At 39.7% G+C, this 20,867-nt stretch overlaps 1 protein-coding gene across 1 annotated transcript; it reads right to left on the bottom strand.

Annotated features, from left to right (window-relative positions):
• Positions 1-636: 636 nt before the first annotated feature.
• Positions 637-17,202, bottom strand: arsj (arylsulfatase family, member J). Its single transcript, XM_079453847.1, has 2 exons — positions 16,575-17,202; positions 637-2,789 (listed from the first exon to the last, which is right to left on the bottom strand). The coding sequence occupies exons 1-2, from the start codon at positions 16,871-16,873 to the stop codon at positions 1,418-1,420; spliced, it is 1,671 nt and encodes a 556-aa protein (XP_079309973.1). The 5' UTR covers positions 16,874-17,202; the 3' UTR covers positions 637-1,417.
• Positions 17,203-20,867: the final 3,665 nt, after the last annotated feature.

Genomic DNA, 20,867 nt, shown 5'->3' with positions numbered 1-20,867 from the left:
ACGAGCACAAGACAATAGACAAGAGGGCATTATATAGGGAGACTAACAAAGGAGATAACAATGGGCAGGTGTGGGGAATGAGACACAGGAGGAAAGCTATACTAGAAACGAGAGGGGCGGGGCCTAATGACGAGACTGGAGAGAACGCATATTATGTCCTGATTGACCATAATATGTTCCTCTCCACATAAAACATGTGGGTCTGTCATGATTCTGCCCCTAGACCAGAAAATCAAGACAAGAGCAGGCAGAATCATGACAATGTCACTTTCAGAGTGTTTTTTCAGCTGATAATAAATAAATCACTGACAACCAATTAATATCCATTCAAATTTAAGATGCTTGCACATTTAAAAAGTAAAATTCAATTGAGATTAGATGAATGTAACATTATTGTTTTTATCTGTCGGTAATAATATTAAGTTAATCTAATATATAGTTATCATTGTGGTGTGAACCGCCCTTTAAACCTCGATTCAAATGCAGAGAAATATCTTCTTGTGGTGGTAAATGACTGTAAAATCAAAACTTAACTCAAATACTACAAAGATTTGACCTTAAAGAAAATCTCTGAAGTGGATGATCAATTAACATCACAGTGTAAGTGTAAGGACTCTCGACTCTCATAACACAAATGCTTCGTTTCCTTTTTAATGGATTCAAATGAACTCAAACTATAGCAACAGAAGAAAAACTGTAAGTGTGTTAGTTTGTGTATTAAGATATGATTGAATACGCGTCCATCTTATTAGTAGCAGGTTCTGTATAACAAAACCGAACTGAAAGTTGACCAGACAGCAAAAGTGAAAAGTGTGTATTAGTCTGACATTCAAGATGAGTTGACGCCAGAACAGTCAAAACCAACACCAAACACAACCATCTAAAGACTGAGTTCACTATCAAATACAGCTTCTTATATGTCCTTTGTTTCTTCTGAGGTTTTAAATTGTTTCTCGTCATCTAAATAGTAACATTTTCTCTCGTTTCAAATGTTTGCCAAGAATATAGCACCATCAACAAAGTCTGATATCAATGAATCCTCTCATATAACCCGACAAAATCAAGCTGTATGAGAAGTCATTCCAGTGGTTTTTCTACTAAACGTGAAAAGCACAGTTGTCATTGCTCAAATCTTGTCTTGGAAGGTCTGACATGCTTGTGCCAAAGTCTTCCACTGTTTGGACAAACTGGTAATCTTACACCATCGGTTGCGTCATGTTTATATATCAGACGGCACACGCTCTCAGAGTAATGTTGAAAGCACCAGAGTCACAGTGTTTACACTCCTCGTGTACTTACAGCTGTCTCTGCACATTCATAAAATTAAATTGCTCTTGTGAAATCGGAGGTAAATCTAAACTGAAAATCAGTGAACATGAAAACTCCCTGAGTTCACACAGGCACCATGAACCAAACCTCAGGATTGTCTTTTCAACTTCCCTCTTCGTTTGGCTTTCTTCCAACTCTTTTCGAAATCGTTCGGGAGCAGATTATTGTCCTCCTCTTCGTCGCCATCCATGTACCAGGGACCCCAAACCCCACCGTTGTACTGAGGATTGGAGCGATAGTCTTTGGGCGGATAGCGGCATGGCACGGCCGTCTTGTTGTACTGCAGAAGTCTGAAAAGCATCTTCTTAACCACATGTGGGTAGCGTCGAGAGAGGTCCACCCGCTCGTACGGATCGGCCGTGATGTTGAACAGCCATATAGATTTGCCCCGAAGCCAACTTATGCGCTCATTGTGCCAACGGTTGGTCAGCAACCGCGGGGAAAAGGTCTGCGGTGGAATCCAGTCTCCATATCCCGGAACACCCGTCAAGAGCTTCCAATCACCCACACGGAGCGCCGCCTGCAGGGCTGTGTTCCAGATTCCGAATCCTGCCTTCCAGGAGCCGTTCTTGGCTTTGATGTAGATGGGGTCTATGTTGTGAAGAATATCTAGTCGAGGAGACGGACGCCCTTCGCTGATGGCTTCCCACACATCGTACCCGTCCAGATTCTGGTTCTCGTCCAGCGTCCCTTCCCCGAGCGTCACCAGTGTTGGGTACCAATCAGTGATGTGAATCAGAGCCCGGCTTGTAGTTCCCTTCTTGACCAACAGGGGGCTGTGAACAAACCCAACCGCACGTATCCCACCTTCCCAGTAGGTTCCTTTACTTCCCCTCAGTGGCCAATTGCTGCCTCCCGCCATCGGCTGACCACCATTATCGGAAGAGTAAACCAGAACTGTGTTGTCGTAATAGCCGTAGTGTTTAAGAGCATTAGTAATATTGCGTACCGCCTCGTCCAAGCAGCTGACCATGGCCGCATACTTGCGACGGTGCAGGTTTGGGACGGACTTGTAGCGCTCGAGGTAGCGAGCAGGGACCTGCAGAGGCGAGTGTACCGCCTGGTAGGCCAAGTAGAGGAAGAGCGGACGATTAGGATCGTGGGATGCCAGGATGTTTACTGCTTTCTGCGTGTACATGGTGGTAGAATAGACGCCGTGGTCCTGCTCCCAGGCAGCCTCCTCGCCTTCGTGAAGATCGAACCCGCACAATCCCGGACCGTCACATTTGTAATGGGTGTAGTAGTCGCCGCTACCCAACAAGGAGCCGAAGAAGGTGTCAAAGCCACGCTGCGTGGGCATACAGCCACGCTTGTAAAATCCAAGATGCCATTTTCCAACCATGTGAGTGGAGTATCCAGCGCTCTTCAGTTTTTGAGGAAGCGTGACGTTCTCTAGAGGTAGACAGTTGGGCTGCGTGGGTCGAATGATTGAGTGCTGGAGACCGGTGTGGATTTGGTATCTGGAATATAAAAATAGACAAAATCAATACTAATAAAATGTGAATGCTACATCTAAAAAATGCTAAGATGTTTCAAACAATGGTTGGGTCAAATATGGACGTCTTCTAGGCTAAACCCATTAAACCACCTGTTCAGTTTTTACTGATACATTCAGAAAATGTAAAAATCTTGACAAATTAATACGGCTGTTCAATGTTTAATTGCGATTAATTGCATCCAGAATAAACGTTTGTGTTAAAGGGACAATTTCATGAAAATCTGATATTTTCAATGTATAAGTGCTATAATCAGGTTTGTGGTGCATCTGCCAACTCAGAAAACATGAAAAATCAATTTGTAACTTTGTTTATGTGACCCTTCTTTCTTGGGTAACTGTTAAGCCACTTTCACTTATAGAAGACAGTGTGTATGGTTTGTAAATACGCAATGGGTTTGTCATGTAGTCATTTGCATATAGAAAATGTGACACCCTTGTAAGGAGTCTGTTCGCTTATAGAAAACAATGTGTTTGATGTTTAAAGACGAAATGCACAGTTTCTCATTCGCTTTATGTGACACTGATTTCTTGTTTTGTCCTTGGAAGCACAGGTTCACTGCTCTGGCTGCGTTTTCTGCTGAAAAGGGGAAAACATCTAGAATTAAACATAATATATGTCTGTGTACTGCGCATTTTTATTTTGTTTTTAAAAAAACCTACACATACATGTATATACTTGAGAAAAAATATAAAATGATTAAATTATATATAAATAAAAATAAATACGTTCTAAAATGTCCTACATGATTGTACATTATGTGTACATGCACATGCACAAAATGTAAATGCACAGTGCACTTTAATAGTCAATTATTATGTTAGATGATGTGTAATAATCTTCACATTAAACTGTTAAGAAGTTCTGGTGCGTTTCATGGATTGGTCAATATAGGGACAAACCCAACAGTTCAGTTATATTAAACTAGAAGATGTTCGTATTTTATCCAGCCATGAGTTGAAACATCCCAGCATTTTGAGATCACCGCACAGTTAAACAGACATCCCTTCATTAGAGGGGCAGAAATATGACTGCCTGTGTTTGTTTCTTCAGAAATGGTTTCACAGCCACGTCCAGCTTGAGAAGACACATCAGTCATACTATCAACACTCATACGCTGTTTGCTGTCCATTACCTCCATACAGGTAAACATTTCTCTAAGAACACAAACCACACTAAAAAAAATTATAGTTTCTTCATGAGCGATCGTAAATAACACACCCACATCAAGACATCACAAGGGTTTATATGTTAGATCAAATAGCGAGATGTTTCAGGTGTGTCACCAAAATTATGAACGCCATTTATTTTGCACAAAAAGATCACATTAAGGATGTTAAGCAAGCCTGGTGCAACCTGGTACTCAAATCTTCTGTTCTTCTTTCCATCAGAAATATTCTGAATTAGTTCATCAATGTCAAGGTTAATGCATGTTAATGAAGACTAGCTTTCATGCTTTCCAAATGGGATATTTCACCCTTCAGAGTAAAAACATTTAGCTTTCCTGTAGCTCAGTGGTTAGAGCAGGTGTTAACAACGCCAAGGTCGTGGATTCGATCCCAGGGGATTGCACATACTTAGAAATAAACGTATAGAATAATGCTATGTAAGTCGCTTTGGATAAAAGCGTCTGCCAAATGCGTAAATGTAAAATCATGGCCAAAGTGCTCATACGTAACTGGCCACTTTGGAATGAAGGATTTTGAAGGGTACAACTGATGGACACTTCCTGCCCCATTGAGTCTTTACGTGGCAACGGCGGAGCCTCCTTATGGGCACAGAATGACGCAGAAGGGCACTTCAAGAAACAGTTGTTTGGTCCCCTACACCCTTCAACCCTTTGAAGCTCTCATTCCATAGGGTAATCCCTTTGAAGGGTTTAGGGCATAGGGATGAGCCCTTTGAAATGGAATGCAGGGATAAGCTATGGAATCCATGGAGTTATGGTGGAAATAACCAAACGGTTATCAGATGAATGAGAACCATCAAAATCGACCCTGTACAGAACAACCCAGTGATATTCACAATTTCAAGTAAAGTTATGAATGAACAGTGAAGGTAGGGTGACCACCACCCAACAAATTAAATGTGGGACCGGTAATCCGTTTAAAACGTGGGACACCACTGAAAGTTCTCAGTTTGAAACTGGGATATAATAACGGAATTGAACACTTTTATATATTTTTTCTACCTTTATCTCGTAAAAATCATTTGTTATTAAGTCCATTCCAACAACAACATAATTGAGGCATAGATCAAATGTTATATAACATAAAACGATTCCATTTACGCGTACTGTCTCTTTAAATTTTGAGTCGTTATGTTGTAAGATCTTCTCAAAAAGAGAAAACTGATAGAATCAAAAAACAAACAGAGAATGAAAAAGAGTTTCTCTTTTGAAATGTATTATTGTAAAATAAAGCATTTCATTAATATGCCAACCACAACCTATAGGCTAAACATAGTTTCAAAGCCATACAGTTTACGATGTTTTAGTGAGTTTTTATCCAGCGAGTTGACATGGAGGATCGTCGCCCGAATAGTTAAGCAAACAAATGCGGGACATTTTTCTCAATATGCGACGCATATATAAATATATATCTGAAGCGGCTTAAAGCACTTTAAAGTTGAACAGTCTTTTAATGCGAAGTGTAAAACGCGATAACATGTTTTGCGCATGTGATCCCATGTGTTTTTGTGCATGCAAATTTCATGTTGGCTGGGATCAAACTCATGTTTAACACAAAAACAAAGTTTTCACAAAAATAAATTGACCCACATACAGTATTCTGTTTTCTACAGAAGAATGAAAGTCATGTGTTCGAAGCAAAGGCAAAAAATCTTGTTACATTCTGGGTAAACTTTAAGTCTTCACATATCTCATGCCGAGAGATGAAGAGGTTTCTTAGAAATAAGTACTGCAAACTATGACAAATAATACAGTCATTATGATTCTATGCAACACGTAAGAAGGTCTTAGGTCCAAGCAATAAAAGAATAACTTATGGCTAACGTCAACCACATGCTGTCTGTTTCTGTCTTTATTAGATAAGCTAGTTCATTGTGTAAACATTTTTTCCCGTAACCGAGTTTGGTTTTGGTATTTATGGGTTTTAAATGCGTTTATATGCCAGGAGAAGTAAAGACAGGCCGGATTGGTCTTTGGCAATGTCAAGGTGCATGCTACCCACCGCACCACGGCTCCAACCTCAGCGTCGATCTCCTTTATTAGCTCACACACTGTAAATTACTTCACCTACAGCCTTTGACACGGAGAATTCATCTAAAACACAACTTAACACAATCCAAACATCCCACAGGACACATGTTTCTTAGCCACCAAAGCCACCATGCCATGCCAATCTGTTGCCAGTCTCAGCTGGAAGCCGTGTTCTTCTGCTCCATCCAACATCCCACCCACATCTGGTTTAAATAAGCGGGACAGGCTAATCCAATTCAGACCGTACAGCATTAAAACATGTTTCCTCTCGAAAACAGAACTTTATTACACCCTCGTTCAGTTACATCTCCAAAGCGTCTCGAGACACCGACAGCCTCTTCCGATGATTCACATCTCTCTCCAAATGGATTTTTTTACTTTGCTGTCTAACGGTAATGTCATCCAACAACTGAGTGTATAAGAAGACAAGAGGAAACATAACATGTAAACGAGGGAATGGAAGGAAAACATTTGGGGTTTTTAATGGCGTGCTCATTGTAAATACCTTACCCATGCGTTTTACACATAAAATCTGTTTAGCAGTTGTAGCGCAGCGGGAGAGCAATTATAAAAACAAACATGTTTATACCAGCGCAGTACAAATACAGCTACAAATAAGAAATCTATTTCTCCAGATAATCATGATATATGATTACCGGCTCAACCAATGAGGAGAGATTGAGATCTTTTGTCCATCCAATAAAAAGGTGTTCATAGAAGAAGTGTGTAATATATCTCTTAAAATCTCTTATGTCAAAACATATTGTGACTTTCTCTTCACTCCAAAATAAGGATTTATTGAAACTACAAAGGTCTTCCAAAATCTTCACAGTTGAGGTACGTCATATTGAATCTGGCAAAAAAACGGTCATTGAATTAAAATAAAGTTTTTTTGTGAAGCGCTTATCACAATAAATATCGCTTCAAAGCAGCTTCACAAAAGAAAATCATAAGAGGAATAAAAAGCGACCTTTTTTAAGAGTATATAGATTTATCACATATGGAATCAACGGCACAGGACTAAAGAACCACCGACGTCTTGAGCCTGGTGTTGACAGGCGGTGAGAGGATGAAGACTTTTGAAAGCAAACTTCATTAGTCTTTATCAGATTTGCTTTGCTTGGGCGGTTCTTAGTCCCAGCTGGACTGTTTCAAACAGACACGCCCGAAATGAAGAGAATGTGTGACCCTGGACCACAAAATCTGTCATGAGGGTCCATTTATACATCATCTGATAGCTGGATAGATTAGCTTTCCAGTGATGTATGGTTTGTTAGGATACAACTATTTTAAAATATGGAATCTGAGAGTACAAAACAAAGATATCGCCTTTGAAGTTGTTCATCCGAGGCGCTGTAGTAGGCCGTTGCTAAGACACAGGTTTGTTTTAACGCTCTCTATTGGCTTACCGATGTAATGACGTTGTGGAGAGTAGATGAAACCAAAAAATACTGAGCTTTACATGGTTCAGCAAGCCGTGTAAAACTACTCCTCTCCCCTCTACTACAACACGGAATCAGGTTGTTGTATCACTTAACTTGCACTTCTTTCATATTAGTGTATTTTATTCATAGCATACATTGTTAATTATCACTGTCGTTGCTAACTTATCCTGATATCTCAATAACCTCTCCTGGTTATTTACTTTGAAAATCTTAAACCAAAACACTCAGCGCCGTTAGCATAGCACAAGCGTGCTAGCGGGCTTTCTGTTTACACTGCTAAATATCATCTCGCCTTCTAGCTGTCTTGTGTGCTAACGGTTTCTCTTTAAAGCGTATATGCTAAGAATCACCGAGCAGCCTTGGTAAGTTGGAATTACTCTTCAAACCCGGTGAGTTATGGCTTCTTCTCTTATTATTGTCACTTGCACCTCATGTCATATGTTTAGCTTAGCCTTCTCTGTCAGCGGCGAGGGTTTTACATGCGATAAATGCAGGGAAATAGCTAGGCTGACAGAGAAGATCACAGTATTAGAGTCTCGCATCCAATCTTTATCTGAGGATAGTAAGAATGTAAGGAGCTTAGAAAACACTTTGGATGCGAGCAATACTAGCGCGCACAGTTCGGTTCCGGTTGAACAACCCCCGCAGCTGGGAAACTTTGTGACTGTGAGACGGTGTAGTCGCAGGTCAAAACACCACTCAAACGTTCCGACTACAGTCTCGAACAGGTTTGCCCCGCTCAGCGACGCACCGACTGAGAAACCTGCTGAAAGTGCCCTAGTTATCGGTGATTCTATTGTTCGGAACGTTAACATAGAGGCACCAGCCACCATAGTCAAATGTTTACCGGGAGCCAGAGCGCCTGACATCAAGTCAAATTTAAATGTGCTGGCTAAGGCTAATCGTAAATTCAGTAAGATTGTTATTCACGTCGGCACAAATGATGTTCGACTCCGTCAATCGGAGATCACTAGAGATAATATTAAAGAGGTGTGTGAGCTCGCAAGCACGATGTCAGACACTGTAATATTCTCTGGCCCCCTCCCCACTTATCGTGGTGATGAGATACATAGCAGAGTATCATCACTAAATGGCTGGTTGTCTGAGTGGTGCCTGCAGAATGATATTGTTTTTATAAATAACTGGAAGAGTTTTGAGGGCAGACCTGACCTGTTGAAAAGAGATGGTCTCCACCCCTCCTGGGCTGGAGCTTCTCTACTCTCTAGAAATATGGCACATAGTCTTAATGCTAAAACTTGACACACTGGGGCCCAGGTCAGGGAGCAGACTGAATGGCTTAACCAACGGTCTGCTTGCCGTCTCACGTTGCAGAACACACATAATACACTACATGCGATAATACTTTCTCCCAAACATCATAAAATAGAGACTGTGTCTGTCCCCCGGATTAGTAAACATAAAATAAAGCGTAAACCTCTCAAAGGTAATTTAATTAACGTTAAACTAACTAAACATGAACATAATACAGATAATCAACTGTTACGACTCGGATTGCTAAATATTAGATCTCTCTCTAATAAAGCACTTTTTGTTAACGATATGATAACAGATCATAAAATAGACATGCTCTGTCTAACAGAAACATGGCTAAAGCCAGATGACTATATTGCGTTAAATGAGTCTGTCCCCCAAGATTACTATTATACACACGAGCCTCGCCTAAAAGGCAGAGGGGGAGGTGTTGCTGCACTTTACCGTAACTCTTTTAGCATTTCTCAGAAGTCTAATCCTAAATACAATTCTTTTGAAGTCATGGTACTTGATGCATCAATACCTAATATTAAGGACAAAACATCTTTAAAATTTATTCTGGCTATTGTATATAGGCCTCCAGGGCACCACACAGATTTTATTAAAGATTTTGGTGGGTTCTTATCAGAACTAGTACTGTCTGCAGACAGAGTCCTTGTTGCTGGTGACTTTAACATTCATGTAGATAATGATAACGATGCTTTAGGAATGGCTTTTAAAGACACTCTTAACTCCATGGGCGTTAGTCAACATGTGTCAGGACCTACTCACCTTCGTAATCATACTTTAGATTTAATTTTGTCTTACGGTATAAACGTGGTCGATGTTAAAATCCTTCAGCAGAGCGAAGACATCTCAGATCATTATCTGGTATCATGCTTGCTTCAATACCCAATGGTGGCAAATCAAACTCCAAGTTACAAATATTGTAGAACAATAACTTCGACTACAAAAGGTGCGTTTCTTGATAATTTGTCTGAATTGTCTCAAATCTCTAGCATGAGTAATAACGTTGAAGATCTTGACTTTACTATTGAAAATATTAATGCCACCTTCTCGGAAACGCTAGACATAGTTGCTCCCTTGCGCTTAAAGAAGATTAAAAATGACAGACCGACACCGTGGAAAAATGAACACACTCAGGCTCTAAAGAAAGCGGCACGAAAAATGGAGCGCAACTTTAAAAAGACTAAATTAGAGGTATTTCGTACTGCCTGGAAGGATAGTACAAAAAAATACAGGAAAGCCCTAAAAACGTCTCGATCCGCCTACATTTCATCACTAATAGAAGAAAACCAGCATAACCCTAGGTTTTTATTTGATACAGTGGCTAAATTAACCAAAAATAAATCGTCAGCGACTTCTGATGCTGTATACCAGCATAGCAGTGATGATTTTATGAACTATTTCACAAATAAAATCCAAGATATTCGAGAGAAAATTATAACTATGCAACCAGATGCGAAACCCGCTGAACAAACGACTTACTACAGCACCCCTAAGGAGAAATTACGTTTATTTTCTACTATAGATCACGATGAACTATCGAAAATCATTAGATCATCTAAATCGACTACATGCATGCTAGACCCTATACCTACAAATCTTCTGAAAGAGATGCTCCCAGAAATTATAGATCCTCTACTTAGCATTATTAACTCATCTCTGACATTAGGACATGTGCCTAAAGCATATAAGGTGGCTGTTATAAGGCCCCTTGTCAAAAAACCCCATCTGGACCCTGGAGAACTAGTTAACTATAGACCTATTTCGAATCTACCTTTCTTATCTAAAGTTCTGGAAAAAGTAGTCTCAACTCAAATATGTTCCTTCCTCCAAAGGAATGAGATTAATGAAGATTTCCAGTCTGGATTTAGAGCACATTACAGTACAGAGACTGCTCTGATTAGAGTTACAAATGATCTGTTTATGGCGTCCGACCGAGGTTGTATCTCCTTATTGGTGCTGCTAGATCTTAGTGCTGCATTCGACACCATTGACCACAGCATGCTCCTACATAGACTTGAAAATGATGTCGGTATTAAGGAAATAGCTTTGAAATGGCTTAGATCTTATTTATGCGACCGTTTCCAATATGTAAAAATAAACAATGAGGTATCACGCAAATCGCAAGTCCAGTACGGTGTACCACAGGGCTCAGTACTAGGGCCTATGCTCTTCGCATTATACATGTTACCCCTAGGAGATATAATAAAGCGACACGGAATAAGCTTTCACTGCTATGCTGATGATACGCAACTTTATATTTCCTCGAAGCCTCACGAAACACAGCAATTCCATCGAATAGTGGAATGCATTGTCGATATAAAAAAGTGGATGAGTAGCAATTTTTTATTACTGAACTCGGACAAAACTGAAGTGTTACTTATCGGACCGAAAACCGCCCTACGTAACAACCAAGAATACTGCTTAACTATTGATGGATGTTCCATAAAACCCTCATCTTCAGCTAAGAATCTTGGCTTTATATTCGATAGTACTCTGTCATTTGAGAACCAGGTCGCCAAAACCTGTAAGATTGCGTTTTTCCATCTTAAAAATATATCTAAATTACGTCATATGCTGTCATCATCAGATGCGGAGAAGCTTATACATGCCTTTATGACATCAAGACTAGATTACTGTAATGCACTATTAGGTGGTTGCCCTGCAGGCCTATTACAAAAACTCCAACTGGTCCAAAATGCGGCAGCTCGAGTTCTTACACGTACAAAAAAGTATGAGCATATTAGCCCGGTTCTGTCAACCTTGCACTGGTTACCTATAAAGCATCGCATAAATTTTAAAATCTTGCTTATTACCTATAAAGCCTTGCATGGTTTAGCTCCTCACTACTTGAGAGAACTTCTTACGTATTATAGTCCATCACGTGCACTACGCTCTCAGGCGTCAGGTCAGTTGGTAATACCTAGAATTTCAAAATCAAGTGCAGGCGGCAGATCCTTTTCCTATCTAGCGCCTAAACTTTGGAACAGTCTTCCCTGCAATGTCCGGGAGGCGGACACACTCTGTCAGTTTAAATCTAGACTAAAGACGCATCTTTTTAATCTTGCATACACTAGATTATCATAATATATGTATTTCAAAGATCTAGGCTGCACTAGTTAGATCAACCGGAACCAGGGACACTTCCAATAACAACTGATGCATTTGTTGCATCAAAGAGTGCAGAACAGTACTCTACTCTCAGCCAGTCTTGTCTCATTGTTCCAAGGTTACAAGAGCGGAGCGGGCAGGGCGCAATCCATTCCTAGACCTGACAAATGCTGGACGAAGGAAGTGACGTCCCTACAAAACTTCAGCCACTATTAGATTATTAATGATAATTTTAAATCTAATTTTTTTTTTTATTTTCGCCTTGTTGTGCAAGCACTGTTGAGCTTGTGCAGAGGCTGCAGTTTTTGCCAGAGGGGAACTGGAATCCCCTGGTTAGGCCTGGTTTCCCTCCGAGGTTTTTTTTCTCCTCCAATGGAGTTTTGGGTTCCTCGCCACCGTTTGCATACTGTTTTGCACTGTTTTGCCTGGCCGGGGGGGCTGCTAGAATTTGGTAGTCTTATTTAATTAACACTGCATATAGGAATTTATTGTGTGTCTGATATTTGACCTGTGTTTTGAATTCCATAACCTTTTATGTTTTACTTATAGTCATTTTTTCTTGTACAGCTGCTTTGTAACAATGAAAATTGTAAAAAGCGCTATATAAATAAAGCTGACTTGACTTGACTTGACTACATAGACACCAAACTTAAGTGAGTAATTCCCAAAGAGAGGGCTGCAAAGAGCGATGTCTGTAGCCATTTTCGGCCGCGATCTACTCAGAGAAATACGTTTTTACATATTTACGGTAGGAACATTTTTAAGCCCTTTCTATGAAAAATATGTTATATGCTATTAAGCGCTGACAAAATTCCCATTTAGAAGATATAGCTGTTCAAAACTGACAGCACATACGCACAAACAAATCCATGACATCACAAAGTGGGCGGATCGATCCTAAAGTATCGAAAAGGATCGATACTAATGTGTTTTTGCTAGTGATTTTATTTGTTTAATAATGTAGCTAATAATTGTATATTAAAGAAAACCTAGTTTTGCACACGTTGCTATACCTGCCCTGCCTTCACGTGACTATTTAAGTAAATGTAAGTTCTCGCGAATGCTACTAAAAGTAAAAAGGATCGGTATAAAGCCCACCGCTACATCACGATACACTTCAGCCTCTCGTCAAAGTACTCGTCCAATCAAATCTGCTTAGAATCTGAAGCGTCACGCCCCCTTCACTATCAGATCTTCCGAAGCGGCACTTCATATCAGCCAATTGTTCGCACATCTATTATGTGAATAATGCATAGTAAACTAAATTGGAGATAGGGGATGATCCAGACAGTGTAAACATTAACATTAAAGTCTTAATTTCACGTCAGTGTCACGTGAGTGTCCTCCGGTTCAGACACAAGATAGCGCAGAGCTGATCATATCCGACGATCATACGCGCAAATCCACTGAGAAAACAAAACGTATCGGACCCGTTCAAAAGTCTATACAGTGTGTTGTATGTTAAGGCTCTATGGAAGACATCGGACATCCACCGTAAATAACAAGCTTGACATATCACTGGCATAACTGATCTTCCAATTCTTATCAATAGACTTTAATACCACTGTTAAATGCAGCTTTGTCAGACTGACGGTGCCATAAACAAAAATGCTATTGTTTATTTTTAAAGGTGGCACGCCGCTCGATATGTCCGCGCTCTCTGCATTTTTCAGTTGGAATTACGTCAACACATCAAATGATGCTGCACGTTCCAAGGCGTTGCACTGGGACTTTAAACATTTTGACCCATAGAATGTATGTTTGGTAGGGATGTAACGATTCACCGTGAGCTGATTATAACATGTGACGATTCAATCGGTTGATATGTTAAAAGAATTGCAGTTCATGTTGTGAACAGCAGGGGCCGCTGGTTTTTTCAGCACAAATGGTAATTGTGGATATGCCGATATTTCTTAAAAAAGTTACAAGTTAGGAAGAGCACAGACAAAGTCTTAGTTTGTTTATATTTAAGAGACTATTGTATTAATCATTTTTTGTTTTAAAACTGCCGTTATTTGACATAAAATATGACAATGTGCAACATTAGAGAAATAATAAAAGGGCAGTTGTTAACTCATTCTGTAAAAAACGTGAATAAAAGAATCGTGAATCGCATCGCGCTGAGTGAATTGTTACAGCCCTAATTATTGGCTATTGCTACAAATATTGTGCTCCAGGGTCATTAAAATATACAGTATATGAAAAGTCTAACAGACTAAGATCTTACAACATTCATTGCAGATGATGGGTATATTGAATACCTATTAAAGGGACAGACGGACAAGAGAAGCTGAGCTTTTCATGTTTATCTGGGCAAATGTGATGTTTTCAAAGCAGATCCAAAGGAATCCGTTTCTTTTATTCGTAATGTTTGTCTAAGAAATCTTTCATGTAAGGTCATTTTTTGGCTGAAGAGCTTTTTGTTGAAGAGAGCTTTCAAGAAAAGCAATTCGCCAGCTTAAAGGAATGACGGTTTAAGAACGTGTTGTGGCTTTCGACAGAAACATAAAACATCTTTCCAAATCCATAAAGAGCATTTAGTGAAACTAAACAGTAACCATGACTCCAAACTTCTGTTGTTTTCTGATGTCACACTGATGAATACATAATAATAAAAACATATTATATGACCACATTATAAAATCTGTCTGGTGCTTGCAAAGATGAACCAACACAATAAATTTGCATTAACCTATCTTCGTTGTGCTCCTTGATTTTAGAAAATCACCTATGATATTTATGTATGTTATGAATGATAAAAGAAATAAACCAGAGCAGCTCATTTGCAATTTAATAGGTAAAAAGTTTCTACCCTAAACAATGCCAAAAGAGTTAAACAAATGTAAAAATATTGTCTTACTGTTTTAAACCAGTTTACTATAAGGTAAAAAAAGCGTGACACAAATTGTTTACTGTTAACATTTTAACATCACATATTTGATGCAGCTGAGGCCGTTTATTCAAATAACAGACGTTGGCCGACGCAAAGAGTTGTGGGTTATATCTAGCAACAAAAGATACCCCTCATGTGTCCTCCGAATTCTCGCACAAGTAGGTCGGATTAGAAGGGTGCATACTAAGTGTCCAACCTGCTTTTAATAAAACGAGACAGTCTCGATGACGTAGCAGGCTTCAAATAAGACCTCCAGAGGACGCAGACTTCCGAAACGATACACCGTGAACCGGACGTTGCGATAGTTTTTACTTCCGCATTTTGCTGCATCTCCCTGCGATTTGATTGGATGTATAAGAACAGCCGTTGCATTTTGAAAAGTAACTGGCAGCTGAAGGGGAGGAGTTAACGGAGGCTCCGACCAAGTCATCTAACATACGTCATTTAAGATGGATAGATTTAAGTGCATTTCCAGATTTTAACTGAAGATTATGAGGCCACAATAAATTAAAAGAGAATGACCCACATTTATAAACTATTTAAAAAAAAAGCTGCAATATTTCATAGAAAAATAGAAAGTATGTTTTAATTTCACTGGGACTTTAAAGGGACATTTTACCCCAAAATATCATTTCTGCCATCATTTATTCCTCCTTATGTGGTTGTACACCTTCAGTGAAACACAAAAGAAGATATTTTGAGAAATTTCTCAGTGGTTTTGTGTTCATACAATGAAAGTCAATGGGGTTCTGTGTTGTTTGGTTACCAACGTTCTTCAAAATATCTTGTGTGCTCTGCAGAAGAAAGAAAGTTATACAGGGTTGGAATGACATCAGGCCAAGTAAATATCGAAAGGAATATTTATTCCTTTAAGAGATTGGAAGAGTGGCTTTTTAGGCAAACCACATTCAAACTACCACGGTGATTTATTACCCCGACCGGCCGTTGCAGAGAGCTTAAATGCCGTTCAGTGACGCATGTTCATTGCAAATGAATGTGGGGGGTGCTGCTGATTCATTCATTTCTTCCAAAGAACCCTTCCAAAAGAGATTCCCAGCGATCTTTCCTGTTTCCTGAGGCGTGCACCGTAAGCTTCACTATCACACAAACTCTGGAATCACTATTGAACGCTTCACGACTACAGCATGCACACAAGAACACGGATTCTTGTAAGACACCACAGTATTCAGGAGTATACACGCTTCAAAGTTTCAAGAGATGTCAGGCACAAGAAATACAAATGCAACCACATATATATTACGGTAAACATGTGAACCACGTTTGTTTTGGCTAATTTGTATTCCCACACCAGTTGGAACCATGGTTCCACTTTGGTCACTGTAGTAAATCTGTACTTTATTTGGGGTTGCCTTGGTTTAACTACACTCTTTCAGCCATTCAGCCAAAGGTCTCATCTGCAGAACGTGAATTAAATCAAGTTTGTGAAACAGAAAGGTTCCTCGGACGTTAACCAAGGGTTCATCTATGGCACCAAACATCCTTCTGAAGAACCTTTCTTAATAGTGATGGCGAACTTTCTTCCATAAGAGGGAGTGCACCCCTAGTGAAACATGTTCGTTTAATATGATGAACATCGGAAGCACATGCTTATAAATGATTGCAAAACACATCTTAGAAGATGCTCAATGTCTACTTATCATCAGCATGGCGGATGAACCCATGTCTCTTTCCACGCTCCGGTTCGATGAAGACGTCATTTGCGTGCATGCGTTACCTGATTTTCATCCAAATGCAATGCCGTTGTCACGCGTGATCCTATAATATAACTGATATAAACCCACCTGCCGGTCATCAGCTGGCTCCTGGACGGGCTGCACAGCGGCTGGACGTAATAGTTTTCCAGTTTGACCCCCGTCGCGGCCAGTCTGTCCAGTGTCGGGGTCTTGATCTCGGAGCCGTGATACCCCACGTCTCGGAATCCCTGGTCGTCCACCATAATAAAAACAACGTGAGGCTGAGAGGTTCGCCCCTCTTCGACGTGATTCCCGCGACCGGCGTGATAACTCCGCGGTCCGTGCGTCGTGTGGACACCGGTGCAGAACGTTGTAAGAAGCGTCAAAAGTAACGTCCGCGCGTCCATTGCGTCTGACGCATCCGGCTGTGTGTGAAACAACGATTAAAGTGCAACGCAAAGCGACAGAAGCCGGTGTTTGTGATGATTCACATTGTGTCCGGACCCTGTCACGAACAACACCTCATATCAACCTCTGCGGGCTGATGCGTTCATGAAACATGCAAGTATCGTTGGCATCTGTTTGAGTTTAAATGTAATCATTAAATCCAAACGCACTTGGACGTAAGTACGTGTGCGTCCAACCATACGTCTCAACGTGACTGTTAAATGAAAACGAAATACACAGTCTGTATTAAAGCACGAACTTTACCGCTCGAGCCGCTCCTCCTCGGTGCGGTGTCCGATTCGCGCACTCGACTCTTTTAAATGACTCGTTCGAACGGAGTCGTTGAGCGTTTGCGAATCGCTGTAAATCGACGTGGCTGGCATCTTTAAACAATAAACAATTCAAATGTCTGCAGTTGTTGTGACACCTCAAATAGAAATAAATACCGATGCGAAATTATGTAAATTTAAACCCGAGGTAACTGAAACAAACGAGACGTATATAGCAATTTATTACAGTTTTTAAGATGATTTTATTCATTTAACAAAAATGCAGCGTATAATCTTCTGGGTCAGACAGTTCTCTTTATGGAGCTAGTTCATTCGAACGAACCGTCTGAACGAACCGATTCGCTAGAATGAATCGGACCAACCCACTGCCGTCTTGTGCTGTGCCTCCCTGACAGGGCTTGAGTTTCATTTAAGTGAAGGAATTCGCATTTATTTGAAATACCGTACACACAAACTATTTAAAACCAACATTTAAAAGCACTCCCTAAACATTTTGACTGACGCGTGATCACTGAAGAGACCTTTACAGTGATTCATTTTTCATAGCCTTGCTAATAGTCACAATGGAGGATGAAAAGCTCACAGATGTGAGTCCTGATTGACATCGGTGTCAGTTCTGGAAAGATATAGCAACACTTTATTGAACTCTTGGGAGTCTGACATGAGTAACTGCACATTCTTTACACATCTGGGTCTGCGCACATGCAAACAGAAGTATGTTGCCTTCCTGTGTGTGTGTGTGTGTGTGTGTTTGCACCATCATTGCTACCTCATATATGTGTAAGGAATTGCAGATCGCATCTGGATAGTTTTGTAACCGGCTGGATTGCATCAGTGAATGTCGTCTTTTTATAAAATGCTGAATTTACGGCTTAACTTTTACATTCACTCGGTTGGCTACATCATCGTAATATAATAAATGCGATATCTACGATGTGGTTTCTTCTCATATTCACTTGTTATAGTCGTAGCTTTGAAGGTCATGCTTCGGTCTTTAAAGCCAAACGTTTGCAGCTTTTCATTTCTGTGCAAGGAGGGCGGCAATATTACATAGCATGCATGTGATACCTGGTAAAGATGCCTGGCCGAGCTTCAAATGCGTTACGTAAGATTAATTTTGGTCGCTCATTTGGTAGTGAAACATTCAGCTTTAGATTTGGTCATTACCTGAATTTCACATTCGAGTCTGAACTTGGGCCGTGTCTTACGTTCCACTGTATAAACCTGAGAATTTACTGCATATTCCTTCTCAAGTACTTTCAGATGTGATTTTGATTTCTGTAAAAGAATCGCTTCTGTGCAACTTCCAGCATTACTCATGAAAACTAATGTATTCACAGGAAGGAGTCCGTTTCATCTGGGATTCGCAGTGGGAATCTCAATAGGCTTATTATTGTATGAAACCACATGTCTGTTGAATAAAAGAAGAGCATTCTTTTATCTCCAGCATCACTTTCAGTTGTTTATCTGGAAACATTTCAATGCATTCCTGAGGGCCAGTGATGCTCTTCCAAAAAGCTTAAGTTTACCCGTATTGTGGCATGAGTTGCTTTTTTTTGGATCAGTGCAATTTCTTCAAATATCCTCTATATTTAGCCCAGTTTGTGAAGGACTCACTTCTCAACCTTTGATAATCTCTCCCTGTCGCCTCAACACAGCGTGGGGAGCGGTTAATGCAAACATTTTCATCATGAACGCATAAACTGTTCGTTGATTTTACAAGACTGCAAATAACAAAGAAGGTTTACAAATAAAGCTTTCCAATGTTTCAAGACTGAAATTACTCAAGTATGGGTATTCATATTGACACGTATTTTCCTGCATATATTATATTTGTGTTTTATCTGTACATTTGTGCATTTTTCTTAAATATTGCATTTACAAGCTATTATTTTGTGTACGTTCACAATGCCATGGAAGAACAACTTTTGGCTGTATGGTTCCATAAAGAAAGGAAACCTATAAGGGAGAAATTGAACAGGTTGTTAAAGGTTCTCTGAGCTTTGACTTCTTGGGAGAACCAACAATGTTTGTTCTTTGGAAACACTGTGAAGAACCCTTTTATTTACCTTTATTTTATGTGTGTGTGCTTGCGTGTGTGTCTGTGACCTTGCTTTTATATCCCGTTGGGGACCTAAACCTGAATACACACCGATTAAAGGGGACAGTGTGTCACCAAAATTGAGGTCTGCATGGGCAAAAAAAGCTTATTAAGCATTCAGAATATTTTTTTAAATCTAAACATACAGAAAGTTTCCTATGATCTTTTAGGGGTAGAATATACAGTTTGTGCAGTATAAAAATCATTACAACTATGGACAGTCCTCACGGAGATAATAACGTGTGTGTGCGTGACACATAACACAAATAAAAGTGAATTGAATGTATATCATTCTAGTCCGTTCAATTCAAAGGGGTTTGTTTTGCCCGTTGCCAGTTTAGCGTCACAAGCATAGCGAGAACAGACACATGTCAGGTATTTCCCGCATTCCCAGTGTGAAACACCAGTGTGACTCTTTCACTATCTGTTATCTAGACGTGTGCTGCGTGTCTGGACAGGATAAACACAACCTCTTGGAAGTCTTTTGTTCTCATATTTCACCTGTCAGACATCAGCCATCGTGACAGGAGCCTGCGTGAGGCAGACACAACTCACATATAGAAAAAAGTACTTCTTTCCTCTACACAAATGTTGTAATGTTAATAGCTCAGATTTTCTCCTGATTTGGGAGAAAAAAAAAAGAGAAACAAATAAAAGTGTAATAGTTGAAACACATGAAGTGTATGGAGGTGTAAATGAAAGTAGATTGTAGAGGTCAAATAATCTGGATTTGGGTCAATTTGATGAGAAATGTTTGAGTTCATATTGAGATCTTTGTTGACTTTGGTAGAGCTTTAGATTACAGCCTGCAGTGTACCGTATAATTAAACAGAATTTACAGCGTAACTAATTGTAACAATAATGTACATATTTGTAGGTAAAGGAAACAATATGCAACGTCTGGAGACAAAAGATTTATTCTATAAGTAGCCTATTTTAAAACTAAGGAGTAACTATTGTAATATACCGCTGTATGCGTGGCATATCATTATCATAGCACAAGTCTTTGTGCAAGCAAAACAGCATGACAGACTCTCTGTCAGAGTTTGGACTTTAGGATACATTTTTATTTGATTGATTTTATAATTGTTGGTCACTATGAGTTATTTTAATGAGTTTAATGTGTAAAATGTGCTAAATCAATGTTTATCTTTTGAGACTATGATCAAGAGTTCAAGAGCGGTTTGATTTGGATGTTTACATGGCATGCAGTTCCCTCATGAATATATTTAGCCATTGTCCTTACTCTTACCCCTTTATACCCCAAACTTTACATATTGTTCTTCTACAGACATGTACTGTAGATTTACATTATTGTTACAAGTTACGCTGTTTATACTGTTTAATTATGCGGTACATTGCATAACATTTTATAAGGTTTGTCATATATAAATATGTATATGCAGACCCTTCTGCTTATATAATTGTGAAAGTGCTTTAATCCACGCTCCAAAACTCTTGGCATGATGTCAAAGTGTGCATTAGATGTGGACTGAATGTGAACTCAGATATGTGTGTGTTTGTGTATCTCATAGACACTAAAGCACCACACATTGAAATGCT

Source organism: Barbatula barbatula (assembly GCF_947034865.1).
Source record: "Barbatula barbatula genome assembly, chromosome: 1".
Classification (NCBI taxonomy): domain Eukaryota; kingdom Metazoa; phylum Chordata; class Actinopteri; order Cypriniformes; family Nemacheilidae; genus Barbatula; species Barbatula barbatula.
The sequence above is the reverse complement of the archived record's forward strand: the minus strand, read 5'-3'. Positions and strand labels throughout refer to the sequence as shown.